Source organism: Amblyraja radiata, chromosome 21 (genome assembly GCF_010909765.2).
Source record: "Amblyraja radiata isolate CabotCenter1 chromosome 21, sAmbRad1.1.pri, whole genome shotgun sequence".
In the NCBI taxonomy this organism is placed as follows: Eukaryota; Metazoa; Chordata; class Chondrichthyes; order Rajiformes; family Rajidae; genus Amblyraja; species Amblyraja radiata.
Genome location: NC_045976.1, coordinates 10,020,498 through 10,035,190, shown reverse-complemented (window position 1 = coordinate 10,035,190; position 14,693 = coordinate 10,020,498). Strand labels below are relative to the sequence as shown.

Below are 14,693 nucleotides of genomic sequence, written 5' to 3'. Positions count from 1 at the left end.
GTTCCCTGTTGATCGGGATGTCTTTGACCTAAAGCTGACCTGGGGTCAGCGTGGGAAAGCTGGGACGAAGGGCATATTTTGAGTACCTTGCCAAGGTAGGCAAATGCTCACCCATAATGGGTGCTTACTAAAATACAAATCATCCCCCCCTGCGCCAGTTCCACCTTTGTTCTTCCCCTCCTTCCCCCTCCCTCGCGGCGCCCCTCCCCCAACACGCCGGGTCACCATTGTCCATTGTTCAGTGTTCTTCACGGCGCCCTCCCCCAACATGCCGGTTCCCCATTGCTCTTCCCCCCCTCCGTCACGGTGGTCCCCCCCCCCCACTCCAGGTCCCCATTCCCCATCCCCCTACCTCACGACGGTCCCTCCACGCCAGCTTACTTCCCTCGGCAGCAGCGTCACCACTCCACGTGTCCGTCCTCGTCCGTCGTTCAACGCCATCATCGACCGCCGCACCGACCTCTCCACTAACGCTGCCGGGTCCTCTGTGGACTCTGATTCCGTGCTCTCTGACACTGTGACCATAACCGCACTGAATGTTTCACTTAGGTTGTGAAGAAGAGGGAGGTTCCCCGGTGTGGGTGTATATATTGATTGGTAATCTTCTGCGAGGAATTGGTGAAACGCCAACAGGTCCGTTGGGGATATCCTACCTCGATGACCATGCCACAGAGGACAATGCATCTTTTTACATAGGTAATTCATCATTATTCTAAGTGCTGTTTCATAGTTCACAAGGGCAGCACAGACTTCTTCTTTCGTGTGGCGTGCCCAGCCTAAAGTTGTAGGACAACTTGTTTTATTTGATCTTCCGTCTGTGCACGTCGAGTTGATTGCATTAGTCGAAACAGGGTGGACCACGTGAAGGTTGCAATCTTCCACCCCATGGAGGGCACAGTGGCGCAGCAGTAGAGTTGCAGCCTTACAGTGCCAGAGACCCAGGTTGCACCCTGAGTACGGGTGCTGTCCACACGGAGTTTGCACGTTCTCCATGGGTTTTCTCCGGGCGCTCCAGTTTCCTCCCACACTCCAAAGACATGCGGGTTTATAGGTTAATTGGCTTCTGTAAATTATAAATTGTCCCTAGTGTGTAGGATAGTGCTAGTGTGTGGGGTGATCGCTGGTCAGCACGGACTCGGTGGGCCGAAGGGCCTGTTTCCACGCAGTATCTCTAAAGTTTCTAAAGTATAGTCTAAAGCTAAAGCTGAAAAAAATCATCTGTCACCAGCTTATAAGAAATTATACATACTGGGGAAGCAGAAATCTAAGCTTAAAGGGAGTTTATACATTTCTTATACTCTTTCTTATAAACTGGAGGAACAGCACCTCTTAATCAGAAGATTATCACAAAATGCTGGAGTAACTCAGCCGGACATGCAGCATCTCTGGAGAGAAGGAATAGATGACGTTCCAGGTCAACGTTTTGGTTTCGTTTATTGTCACGTGTACCGAGGTACAGTGAAAAGCTTTGGTTGCGTGTTATCCAGACAGCAGAACGACAACACATGTTTCCAGTCGTGCCATTTACAGTGTATAGATACATGATAAGGGAATAACGTTTAGTGCAAGGCAAAGCCAGCAAAGTATGATCAAGGATAGTCCGAGGGTCATGAGACCCTTCTTCAGACTGAGGGTCAGGGGAGAGGCAAACTAGAGTTACTCCAGCATATTGTGTCTGTCTTTGGTGTAAACCAGCATCTGCAGTTCCTTCACACACAGCACCTCTTATTCCGCTTCAACAGCGTGAATATTGAATTCTCCGATTTAAAAGTAAACCAAAGTATTTGATTAAAACCGCAATGTGAAGATTTGATTTTGAGATACCTTTTATTTTTGTGTTGTAGGGATCTTGCACACAATCGCCCTCATCGGCCCATTGTTCGGGTATTTACTGGGTTCGTATTGTGCCAAAATCTTTGTGGACATTGGATTTGTTGATTTAGGTAAGGAGTGTTTTGTTTTCTTTACCTCTTTTTCTAACTCTAGTGGCTGGTTGTTGCTCAGTTTGATGGCTTTCATTGGCATTTAATATACGATGACAGAATCTTTGCAGGGTCTCTTCTGTAACAGCTGATGGAGCGGATTCTCACAGCGGCAGAGACCCGGGTTCGGTCTTGTCCTCGGATGCTGCCTTTATGGAGTTTGGGTTAAAGTTGAGGTTTATTATTGTCGCGTGTACTGAGGTACAGTGAAAAGCTGTGTTTTGCATGCTATCCTTACAGGTCAGATATACTATGCAGAAAAATAATCAAGACAAATTCAAGTACAATAGGTGGAGCAAAGGGGAAGATACAGAGTGCAGAATATAGTTCTCAGCATTGTAGCGCATCAGTTGCAGAGACAAAGTCCAATGTCTGCAATGGGGTAGAAGTGAATCGGACAGCACCCTAGCTTATGGTAGGATCGTTCAGCAGCCTGAAAGCAGAGGGGAAGAAGCTGTTCCTGGGTCTGGTGGTGCATGCTTTCAAGCTTCTGCACTGTCTGCAGGGAGAAGAAGGAATGATCAGGGTGGGAGAAGTCTTTGATTATGTCTGCATGTTCTCCCTGTGACCTCATGGTTTTGCTTCGGGTGCTCCAGTTTCCTCCCGCTTCCTTCAGACGTGTGGGTTTGTAAATGCCCCCTTGTGTGTAGGGAGTGGATGTGAAAAGTGGATAGCATAGAACCAGTGTGAATGGGCGATCGATGGTCGGCACGGACCCGGTGGGCCGAAGGACCTGTTTCCGCGCTGTATCTCCAAACTAAATCCCAAGGTTCAACAGAGCTCAGAAGTACAGCTTGCTTGAAGATGGACTAAAGGAATTGGTCACTCAAAGATGATGGAGGTTGCATATGATGGGGAAAATCAGCTAATGTCAAAGTTGTTGGTTATTGTGGCGTCGAGCTGGGACACAGCATCACGGTGGTTTAACCTGGTGATAGGGAATGGTCATCGTGACTCACTGCTTATACACCAACAGTCAAAGGAAGGAAGCAAAGGCAGAGAACAAGACATAGATCAGTGTACCAACTTTGGCTGCTGGTATCTTTACAGCAGATATTTGTAAGCAGTCCAAAATATTTCAGAGCATCTACAAGGAACTATCTTGGTGTGTTTATTTCTGTCCTGAGTAGAGTTGCACAGGTCCACCACCAATATTCTGGCAACTGATGGTCTGGCATCTGCTTTATGAGAGTGCATTGAAATCCCCCCAGTAAGTCCCCTTACCCTTCCTTTCCCCCCCCAACCCCGCCATGAAAATGTAGCACCTAGGGACTTCCGTGACCAATCGGTGGGTCGCATTTGCCCCCCTGCGGCCAGGGCTCTGGAACTCCAGCCCGGCAGATCCGTTCCACCGGCCGACATCTGATGCCAACTTTGCGGGCCGATATCGCGGCCCCTCAGCGGCCCAAGGCGAACCGTTCCAGTACCGTTCGACTCATCTCAGAGGCCGTGACATCTGTTGGTCCGGCAAAATGGATAATCCGGCAAGGTTCTGGAACCAAGGGTGCCAGTCTCACCCCGGTCACTCCCTCTTCTCCCCTCACCCATCAGGCAAAAGGGACTGAAGTTGGAACACGCACACCTCCAGATTCAGGGGCAGTTTCTTCCCAGCTGTTATCGGGCAACTGAACAGTCCTCTCATCGGCTAGAGTGCGGTCCTTTCAATAGACAATAGACATCAGACGATATGTGCAGGACTATTCTAAGAAATTCTAAGAAATGCCGCCAAATTCTTTTAAATTCTTTTAAATTCTTTTAAAATACCTATTTATTTTTACTAATAAGTGTACATATGTGTCAATGGTTGTCGTGTTTGTATTTTTTTTAACCGGAGGAGATGTAATGGAATTTCGTTGCACAGTATTGTGCAATGACAATAAACGTATTCATTCATTCATTCATTCATGTGCAGGACTAGGCCAATTTGGCCCTTCGAGCCAGCACCCGCCATTTCACAATGATCATGGCTGATCATCCACAGTCAGTACCCCGTTCCTGCCTTCTCCACATATCCCCAGACTCTGCTATCTTCAAGTACTCTATCTAACTCTCTCTTGAAAGCATCCAGAGAATTGACCTCCACTGCATTCTGAGGCAGAGATTCACAACCCTACGTGTGAAAACGTTTTTCCTCATCTCCGTTCTAAATGGCTTACTCCTTATTCTTAAACTGTGGCCTCTGGTTCTGGACTCCCATCTACCTCACTGGAGACCTTTGAACTATCTTTAATCGGACTTTATGAAACTTCACTGTTATATCTTGCACTGAACGTTAACCCTTATATCATTTATTTGTGCACTGTGGACGGCTTGATTGTAATCATGTTTAATCTTTTCTCTGACTGGATAGCACGCTTTTCGCTGTACCCCGATACACGTGACAATAATAAACTAAACCAGGCCACGTGATAAAGTCGTCTGTCTGTTCAGATTAAGGATATCCTTTGGTGCAACTCAACGTGCCAACTGCATGTGCACAGAAATGTCAAAAGATTCTGGTCATGGGACACAGACTTATTTATGAATTGGAATATTGTCAGAGGGGAATGATCTCAACAAGTATTGTTATAGTGTTCAAGAAGGAACTGCAGATGCTGGAAGATCGAAGGTACACAAAAATGCTGGAGAAACTCAGCGGGTGCAGCAGCATCTATGGAGCGAAGGAAATAGGCGACGTTTCGGGCCGAAACCCTTCTTCAGACTGATGGGGGGTGGGGGGGGGAAGGAAGGAAAAAGGGAGGAGGAGGAGCCCGAGGGCGGGGGGGGGGGGGGGTGGGAGGAGACAGCTCGAGGGTTAAGGAAGGGGAGGAGACAGCAAGGGCTAGCAAAATTGGGAGAATTCAACGTTCATGCCATCCGGACTCAAGCAACCCAGGCGGAATATGAGGTGCTGTTCCTCCAATTTCCGGTGTTGCTCACTCTGGCAATGGAGGAGACCCAGGACAGAGAGGTCGGATTGGGAATGGGACGGGGAGTTGAAGTGCTGAGCCACCGGGAGTTCAGGTAGGTTATTGCGGACTGAGCGGAGGTGTTCGGCGAAACGATCGCCCAACCTCCGCTTAATAATAATAATAATAATGGATGGGATTATATAGCTTAGTCTCCCCGATGTAAATCAGCTGACATCTAGAGCAGCGGATGCAGTAGATGAGGTTGGAGGAGATACAGGTGAACCTTTGTCGCACCTGGAACGACTGCTTGGGTCCTTGAATAGAGTCGAGGGGGGAGGTGAAGGGACAGGTGTTGCATTTCTTGCGGTTGCAACGGAAAGTGCCCGGGGAGGGAGTGGTACGGGAGGGAAGGGAAGAATTGACAAGGGAGTTGCGGAGGGAGCGGTCTTTGCGGAAGGCAGACATAGGGGGAGATGGGAAGATGTGGCAAGTGGTGGGGTCACGTTGGAGGTGGCGGAAATGGCGGAGGATTATGTGTTGTATTTGGCGGCTGGTGGGGTGAAAGGTGAGGACTAGGGGAACTCTGCCCTTGTTGCGAGTGCGGGGATGGGGAGAGAGAGCAGTGTTGCGGGGTATGGATGAGACCCTGGTGCAAGCCTCATCTATGGTGGCAGAGGGGAATCCCCGTTCCCTGAAGAACGAGGACATTTCCGATGCCCTGGTGTGGAACGTCTCATCCTGAGAACAGATGCGGCGTAGGCGGAGGAATTGGGAGTAGGAGATGGAGTCTTTACAGGGGGCAGGGTGGGAAGATGTGTAGTCCAGATAGCCATGTGAGTCAGTTGGTTTGTAGTGTATGTCGGTCAGAAGTCTGTCCCCTGCGATGGAGATGGTGAGGTCAAGGAATGGTAGGGAAGTGTCGGAAATGGTCCAGGTGTATTGGAGTGCCGGATGGAAGTTGGTGGTGAAGTGGATGAAGTCAGTCAGTTGTGTGTGGGTGCAGGAGGTGGCCCCAAAGCAGTCGTCAATGTAACGGAGATAGAGGTCGGGGATGGGGCCCTGGTACGTATTGAACAAGGATTGTTCAACGTACCCGACAAAGAGGCAGGCGTAGCTGGGGCCCATGCGTGTGCCCATAGCTACGCCTTGTGTTTGGAGGAAATGGGAGGAGTCAAACGTAAAGTTGTTGAGGGTGAGGACCAACTCCGCTAGGCGGAGGAGAGTGTCAGTGGCTGGGTATAGGTTGCTCCTCTGGGCGAGGAAGAACCGGAGGGCTTTGAGGCCATCCTGGTGGGGGATGGAGGTGTAGAGTGACTGGACATCCATGGTGAAGATGAGGGGGTGAGGGCCTAGAGAGTGGAATGCGCGGAGGCGGCGGAGAGTGTCTGAGGTGTCTAGAACATAGGTGGGAAGGGATTTGACCAAGGGGGATAGTATGGAGTCAAGGTATGTGGAGATGAGTTCGGTGGGGCACGAACACGCAGAGACAATGGGTCTGCCGGGAGAGCCGGGTTTGTGGATTTTGGGGAGAAGGTAAAAACGGGCCGTGCGGGGCTGGGGAACGATGAGGTTGGAAGCTTGGTCGGGCAGGGCGTGGGAATTGATGAAGTCGGTGATGGTGCTAGAAATGGTGGCCTGGTGCTCGTCAGTGGGGTCATGGTCCAAGGGTAAGTAGGAGGAGGTGTCCGAGAGTTGGCGCATGGCCTCAGCTTTGTAGAGATCGGCGCGCCAGACTACCACGGCACCTCCCTTGTCGGCTGGTTTGATGACCCAATCTGGGTTTTTGCGGAGTGATTCAATGGCAGTGCGTTCAGAGGGGGAAAGATTAGAGTGAGACAGGGGAGTGGAGAAGTTGAGGCGGTTGACGTCGCGGCGGCAGTTCTGGATAAAGAGTTCCAGAGCCGGTAGGTTACGAGGGGGGTTCCACTAGGAGGGGGTGCGTTGGAGACGGGAAAAAGGGTCATCATTGGGGGGCGAGGACTCCTTCCCATGGAAGTGCGCTGTGAGGCGGAGACGACAGTAGAAGCGCTCCAAGTCATGGTGGGCGCGGAACTCATTGAGATGGGGACGGAGGGGGACAAAGGTAAGACCTCTGCTGAGGACAGACCGTTCGGTGTGGGAGAGGGGGAGGTCGGGGGGGGTGGTGAACACCCGGCAGGGATGGGAGTTGGGGCCAGAGGAAGGCAGGTGGGTGGACTGGGGACGGGGCGATGTGTAGGGGGGGGCTGTGGGTGTTGGAGGGGTTGTGGGTGGTCAGGGGGTGGGGGGGTGAGAGGGCTGTAATGTGGGTGGGGAAGAGTGGGGGTGACATGGTTGGAGGGGGATGGGGGAGAGTCAGTGGAACAGCCACTGAGGTTAGCAAGGCTGGGCAGACGGGCACTAGGACCCAGTGTTATAGACTCATTTAAATCCTTTGTTCAATTCAACGTGCCAACTCCATAAGGGCCTCGGTTGTATTGCTTGCTTCGGATGTTGTTGATGTGAACATAATGTCCTCAGCTTCATATTAGGACCCATGGTCTTTAATCTGAGAAAGTTATTTTCTTTTTAATGTAGTCACTATCGTTGTCCATTCCCTTGTGAAAGGATTACATCTGTATTCGGTCTTATCCATCAATCACCTCGGTTTACCCTCAATATTCGTAGATTACATATTTTGCTTGTGGGTCCACTTGATTGATGTTTCATCTGACACAATTCCCTACTGTACTCGCGACTGTGCGGCCAAATTCGGCTCTCACTTCATCTCCAAGTTTGCAGATGACACCACCGTGGCGGGCCCGGGCAGGAGATGGTGTGCAGGAATGAGTTGGAGAACATAGTAATATGGTGAAGATAGACGCAAAATGCTGGAGTAACTCAGCACTGGGTTAGGCAACATCTCTGGAGAAAAGGAATTGGTTACATTTCGGGTCGAACCCTTTCTCAGCCCTTGAAGTCTGAAGCCTGAAGAAGGGTTGCAACCTATTCTCCACCTATTCCTTTTCTCCAGAGATGCTGCCTGACCCGCTGAGTTACTCCAGCCTTTTATGTCTGTCTTCAGTATTAATCAGTATCTGCAGTTCCTTCCTATATATTTAGTAACATGGTGTCAGGACAACAGCCTCCCCCTCAAAGGTACACAAAAATTGCTGGAGAAACTCAGCGGGTGCAGCAGCATCTATGGAGCGAAGGAAATAGGCGACGTTTCGGGCCGAAACCCTTCTTCAGACTGATGGGGGGTGGGGGGGAGAAGGAAGGAAGGAAAAAGGGAGGAGGAGGAGCCCGAGGGCGGGGAGATGGGAGGAGACAGCTCGAGGGTTAAGGAAGGGGAGGAGACAGCAAGGGCTAGCAAAATTGGGAGAATTCAACGTTCATGCCATCTGGACGCAAACAACCCAGGTGGAATATGAGGTGCTGTTCCTCCAATTTCTGGTGTTGCTCACTCTGGCAATGGAGGAGACCCAGGACAGAGAGGTCGGATTGGGAATGGGAGGGGGAGTTGAAGTGCATATTCCGCCTGGGTTGCTTGCGTCCAGATGACATGAACGTTGAATTCTCCCAATTTTGCTAGCCCTTGCTGTCTCCTCCCCTTCCTTAACCCTCGAGGTGTCTCCTCCCATCCCCCCGCCCTCGGGCTCCTCCTCCTCCCTTTTTCCTTCTCCCCCCCACCCCCCATCAGTCTGAAGAAGGGTTTCGGCCCGAAACGTCGCTTATTTCCTTCGCTCCATAGATGCTGCTTCACCCGCTGAGTTTCTCCAGCATTTTTGTGTACCTTCGATCTTCCAGCATCTGCAGTTACTTCTTGAACAACCTCCCCCTCAATGTCAGCAAGACAAAGGAACTAGTTATTGACTTCAGGAAGCAAGGGAGAGTTACTGCTCCGATCTTGAAAGCGCGCTCCACCAGACTCAAGAACAGCTTCTTCCCCTCTGTTATCAAGCTTCTGAATGTCCTAACGTAAGCTAGGGTACTGTCCGATTCACCTCTACCCCATTGCGGACATTGGACTTTGTCTCTTGGACAGTATTATTTGATCTGATTGGATTGCATGCAAAACAAAGCTCCTCACTGTATTCATACACTGTGGGCAGCTTAATTGTAATCATGTATAGTCTTTTCGCTGAATACATAGTAAAGAACAAAAAACCTTTTCACTGTTTCTCAGTACATGTGATAATAATAAACTAAACTAAACTAATGGGGCAGCACAATGGAGTAGTGGCGTAGTGGTAGAGCCACTGCCTTACAGCACCAGAGACCCCGGTTCGATCCTGACTACGGGTGCTGTCTGTACGGAGTTTGTACATTCTCCCTGTGACCGCGTGGGTTTTCTCCGGGTGCTCCGGTTTCCTCCCACACTACAAAGATGTACAGGTTTGTAGGTTAATTAACTTTGGCAAAAATAGTAAATTGTCCCTAGTGTGTAGGATAGTGCTAGTGTACGGGGATCGCAGGTCAGCGTGGACTTGGTGGGCCAGACGACTTGTTTCTAAGCTGTGAGCAGAACGACGAGAGTGAGTAGGAAAGAACTGCAGTTGCTGGTTTAAATCGAAGGTGGACACAAAATGCTGGAGTAACTCAACGGGACAGGCAGCATTTCTAGAGAGAAGGAATGGGTGACGTTTCGGGTCACGACCCTTTAGGGACATATAATTTGGCGTATCATTAATATACTAAATTAATTTTTAAACTAATTTTAGTTAACTTTCCATTGTAATTATTCACTGATTAGTTGAATAATTATAGATTTGGTTTTTAGTTGTAGTTTTAGAGATGCAGCATGCAAACAGGCCCTTCGGCCACCGAGTCAGCACCAACCCGTGATCACCTATACACTAGTCCTATCCTACACCCTAGGAACCCTATTTACAGAAGCGAATTAACCTACAAACCTGCATGTCTCTGGAGTGTGGGAGGAAACCGGAGCTCCCAGTGAAAACACAGGTGGACACAGAGAGAACGTACAAACTCCATACAGACAACACCCTGGTGCTGTGAGGCAACAACTCTACCGCTGAGCCACCGTGCCGCCCCTGAACCTGTGTATAACTTTAGTCAGAATCCATCGTAAATGCGACATGCTCTTGGGTTATGTTTTACAGAGAAAGTTACGATTTCTTCGAAGGATGCAAGATGGGTCGGTGCTTGGTGGCTTGGATTTTTAATTGCTGGAACTGTTTCCATTCTCACTTCCATCCCGTTTTGGTTCTTTCCAAAATCTCTAACTAAGAAGGCAAACAAGAAAGAACCAAGCAAGGTTTGTGAAAAAATGGAATTTATTAAACAGGGCCAGAGCGAACCGGCCAACGCACCGATTTCGACAAAGAGCAAAGGTTAGTACGAGCACAACATCCTTTTATGCTCACGTACCAAACTCCATTCATTACTAAATCTATACGTTGGATCATTGCGATCGGTTTAACTTTTCCATCTACGCACCACTGTGCAGCGGGGCGGATCAGTGGCACAGCGGGTAGTGCTGCTGTCTCACAGCGTCAGAGACCCAGGTTCGATCCTGACCCCCTGTACACTGTAGACTGCTCAATTGTAATCATGTATTGCCTATCTGCTAACTGGATTGCACGCAACACAAAGCGTTCCATTGTACCTCGGCACATGTGACAATAAACTAAACTGGACTAAAATGATGACTGATCTTTTCTCCTAGTGCCAATTTTTTTCAACGACCCCATACCCCTTCCATTAGATGCCTATTGATCCGTCTTGAATGCTCCAGTAGCTGAGATCCTCATGACTTGTGGAGAGTCGCCACTCTTTAGTCATACAGCACGGAAACAGGCCCTTTGGCCCAACACGTCCGTGCCGACCAAGACACCTCATCTAAGCTAGTCCCATTTGTACGCATCCCCATTCAGTCTTCGCATCCCCATTCTGGGTGGCAGACCCTTTTATTTTGAGATGTGGGGTTTTATACAGCCCAAACTGGGAGAAAAAAACCCATCAACTCTGCATCGACCAGTTCCGAACAGTGAGTTAGATCACTTTTCATTTTCTAAACTGGGAAGTTTATATTGCGTTTTGGTTAATGCACCTTTCCTGAATAAGATGCAATTTAGGAAACGGACCAGGGACATAAGATCACTTTGCTGAATTGGAAAAACTATTAGCAGCTGCAGCAATGGACTCTTCAGTGAAATTTGAAGCAATCATTTCAGAAAGGGCGGCACGGTGGCGCAGCGGTAGAGTTACTGCCTCACAGCGCCTGAGACCCAAGTTCGATCCTGACTACGGGGGCTGTCTGTACAGAGTTCGTACGTTCTCCCCGTGACCTGTGTGGGTTTTGTCCGAGATCTTCGGTTTCCTCCCACACTCCAAAGACAGACAGGTTTGCAGGTTAATTGGCTTGGTGCATGTGTAAATTGTCCTTAGTCTGTGTAGAATAGTGTTAATGTGCAGGGAACATTGGTCAGTGTGGACTCGGTGGGCCGAAGGGCCTGTTTCCGCGCTGTATCTCTAAACTGAACTAAACTAAAATGCATGGAATATGTTTAAATCTAGATCTGGTATAATAACTTTTGCATTTCTTTTGTTGTCATTCCAGGCTTTATGGCATCGGTGAAATTATTATTTTCTAACCGCATCTATGTCTTATATTTATTGTCAATGGTCGTACAACTCAACTCCTTAATTGGCATGCTGACCTTCAAAGCCAAGTTCATTGAGCAACAATATGGCCAGTCGGCATCAAGGTCCAACTTCATAATCGGTTCGTATTTTGTATTTTTACTTTCCAGTGTATTATAAACGAGTTCAAACATTAAATGGGAGAAATGTGCTCCAAACAGGAGCATCTGGAGGAGAACTACAAGGTTACGGGGAGCGCCTGCACTCCTCGATTTCCCCCCACCCCCCGTCCCTCCTTCCATCAGTCGGAAGAAGGGTGCCGACCCGAAATGTCGCCTGTCCATTCCCTCCACAGACCCTGCCTCTTGGGAAGACTCGGCACAGGTTGGAGCAACTCACAAAGGGCTGGATCAACTCAGTGGGTCAGGCAGCATCTGTGGAGGGAATGGACAGACATTTGGCTAGTGGGTCGGGACTGAGTGCTGAGCTTCAAGTGCTGTGGCCTCTCATAAGGTCATTAGGGATAGGAGTAGAATTAGGCCATTTGGCCCATCGCGTCCACTCCGTCATTCAATCATGGCTGATCTATCTCTCCCTCCTAAACCCATTCTCCTGCCTTCCCCCATCAACTCTTCACACATGTCTAATTTGTAGCCCATTGGGAAATACTCCATGGAAATTGTTATTTATTGTGAGTTTGTGCGGAAGGAGAGGAGAATTCCAAATCTTTGGATGAGCTGCTGTGTGTGTGTGTGTGTGTGTGTGTGTGTGTGCGCGCGCGTGCGTGCGTGCGTGCGCGCGTGTGCGTGTGTGTGTGTGTAAGGGGGGGGTGGTAATACGTTTCTCCAGGATTAACACAAAGTATCCCCAGTTTATTTTCCTCACATCTACATTGATGTCGGTTCACTAATCGCATAGCTCCTACATTCCTACTCCTGAATCTCCCGCACTGATGTAAGCCTAAACCAGAGATTGTTCAAATACGGCACGGGTGGCGCAGCTGGTAGAGCCGCTGTCTCATGGCTCCAGAGACGCAAGTTCGATCCTGACTTCGGGCGTTGTCTGTATGGAGTTTGCACGTTCTCTCAGTGACCACGTGGGTTTTCTCCTGGTGTTCTGGTTTCCTCCCACATCCCAAAGGAGTGTGGGTTTGTGTAAATTGCTCCCTAGTGTGTAGGATAGGACTAGTGTAAGGGGATCGCTGGTCGGCGTGGACTCATTGGGCCAAAGCTGACAGACAAAAGCCCTCCCAACAAATTGGTACCAATATACAAACTGCTGGAGGAACTCAGTGGGTCAGACAGCCTCTGTGGAGTGAATGGAAAGGCAAAGCTTTGGATCAGGCCACTTCTTCAAACCGACCCGATCTGAAGCATCGTTTGTCCATTCCCTCCACAGATGCTGCCTGACCCACTGAGCTTTTCACTGTACCTCGGCAAACTAAACTAAACTTCCTGGCTCTCCAAATTGATACCAATGATTGCCACTAGATGTCAGTGCAGTATCAGATATGTGCAAAGTTGAGCTACATTTTTTTGGATCTATGATAGAAACATAGAAAATAGGTGCAGGAGTAGGCCATTCGGCCTTTCGAGCCTGCACCGCCATTCAATATGATCATGGCTGATCATCCAACTCGGTATCCTGTACCTGCCTTCTCTCCATACCCCCTGATCCCTTTAACCACAAGGGCCACATCTAACTCCCTCTTAAATATAGCCAATGAACTGGCCTCAACTACCTTCTGTGGCAGAGAATTCCAGAGATTCACCATTCTCTGTGTGAAAAATGTTTTCCTCATCTCGGTCCTAAATGATTTCCCCCTTATCCTTAAACTGTGACCCCTTGTTCTGGACTTCCCCAACATCGGGAACAATCTTCCTGCATCTAGCCTGTCCAACCCCTTAAGAATTTTGTAAGTTTCTATAAGATCCCCCCTCAATCTTCTAAATTCTAGCGAGTACAAACCGAGTCTATCTAGTCTTTCTTCATATGAAAGTCCTGACATCCCAAGTCCTGACATCAAACCTGCGGCTGTTTTCAGGGAAAATAAAGCAGAGAGCATGCAGGCAAAATAAATGTTGCTTCTAACCAGCGTGCGGTCCATGAATGATGCGTGGAAGGAACGAATCTGTCTGCATTATACAAGATAATTTATTTTCTAAAATAAAGACACAAAGTGCTGGAGTAACTCAGTGGGTCAGGCAGCATCTCTGAACAAAATGGCTGGGTGATGTTTCGAGCCAGGTCCCTTAGTTTAAAATTTAGATATACAGCATATGTAGCAATGTTACAAAATTTTGAGATTTTAAAAATCAAGTCTGCAATTTATCCCATCAGATAAAGCATAAAAAGAAGTTTAATTTGACACCTAATTCACTTTCATATCTCAAGTATTAAAAAAGTTATGGACATTTTCATACTCGGAAATTAGCATCTTGTTCCCTATTGATTTTCTATGGACATAACAAAAAAGCTGTGATCGTGGACAGTCAAAAGCCCATAACTTTCTTAAAAATTAAGAGAACTGAATGAAATTTTCAGTTATCATAGATTGAAGCATTCTGAAACAAATATAAAATAATCTTACTTGGATGACCTGAAATTAAAGCATATAGTTAGTTAGTTACCCAATTGTAGCTAATTCCAAACTTCAATTACTAGATCTAAACATCTATCCATTTCTTAAGAAGAGATTAACATTTTTAAATAGTCTAAGTGTCCAAATAATATTCACAAAGAATTCACAATAAAACATGATCTTTAAATCTCATTGACATTAATTTATTGGCCAAATGGAAGGAATTTAGTGTTCAATTGCTGTAAATTAATGGCATAAATCAGCTTTCGAGTGGGGAATCCTGTGGAACGCGTTGGTTTAGAACGTTCACATTGTGTTAGATTTGTGCCCCCAAATGCCCAGTAAAATACTGCGGGATATAATGGGCCCCAAATTAGCTACTCGCAACATTAAATTTTGTATAAAGGGATCTAAAGAAGTCCTTTTTAGTGTAAAAATAAACAACCTACCTTCTGTTGTCCCCTGTATGAGATCCGGCCCGTTGTCGGCGGTCGCGGGTTTAGAGGTTAATTTTTAACCTACTATAACAAGTAAATAAACCCCTTAAAACTAAAAATAGCTCAAGCGACGGAATCTTCCAGCGATATTTCGTTAATAATTAACTAGGCTGAACATCCTCGATTTGAACAGCTTAGGGAAAATCGCGTTTTAAACCAGCCCCCCTATAAACGG

General features: G+C 48.0%; 1 protein-coding gene across 1 annotated transcript in view; it reads left to right on the top strand.

Moving 5' to 3' along the window:
• Window positions 1–14,693, top strand: part of LOC116985089 (solute carrier organic anion transporter family member 1C1-like) — a 47,039-nt gene that overhangs the window by 15,669 nt on the left and 16,677 nt on the right. The window contains exons 6-9 of the mRNA XM_033039488.1: window positions 550–696; window positions 1,845–1,943; window positions 9,958–10,188; window positions 11,418–11,582. Of these exons, the coding sequence (XP_032895379.1) occupies window positions 550–696; window positions 1,845–1,943; window positions 9,958–10,188; window positions 11,418–11,582 (642 nt within the window). The remainder of the gene's footprint in view (window positions 1–549; window positions 697–1,844; window positions 1,944–9,957; window positions 10,189–11,417; window positions 11,583–14,693) is intronic.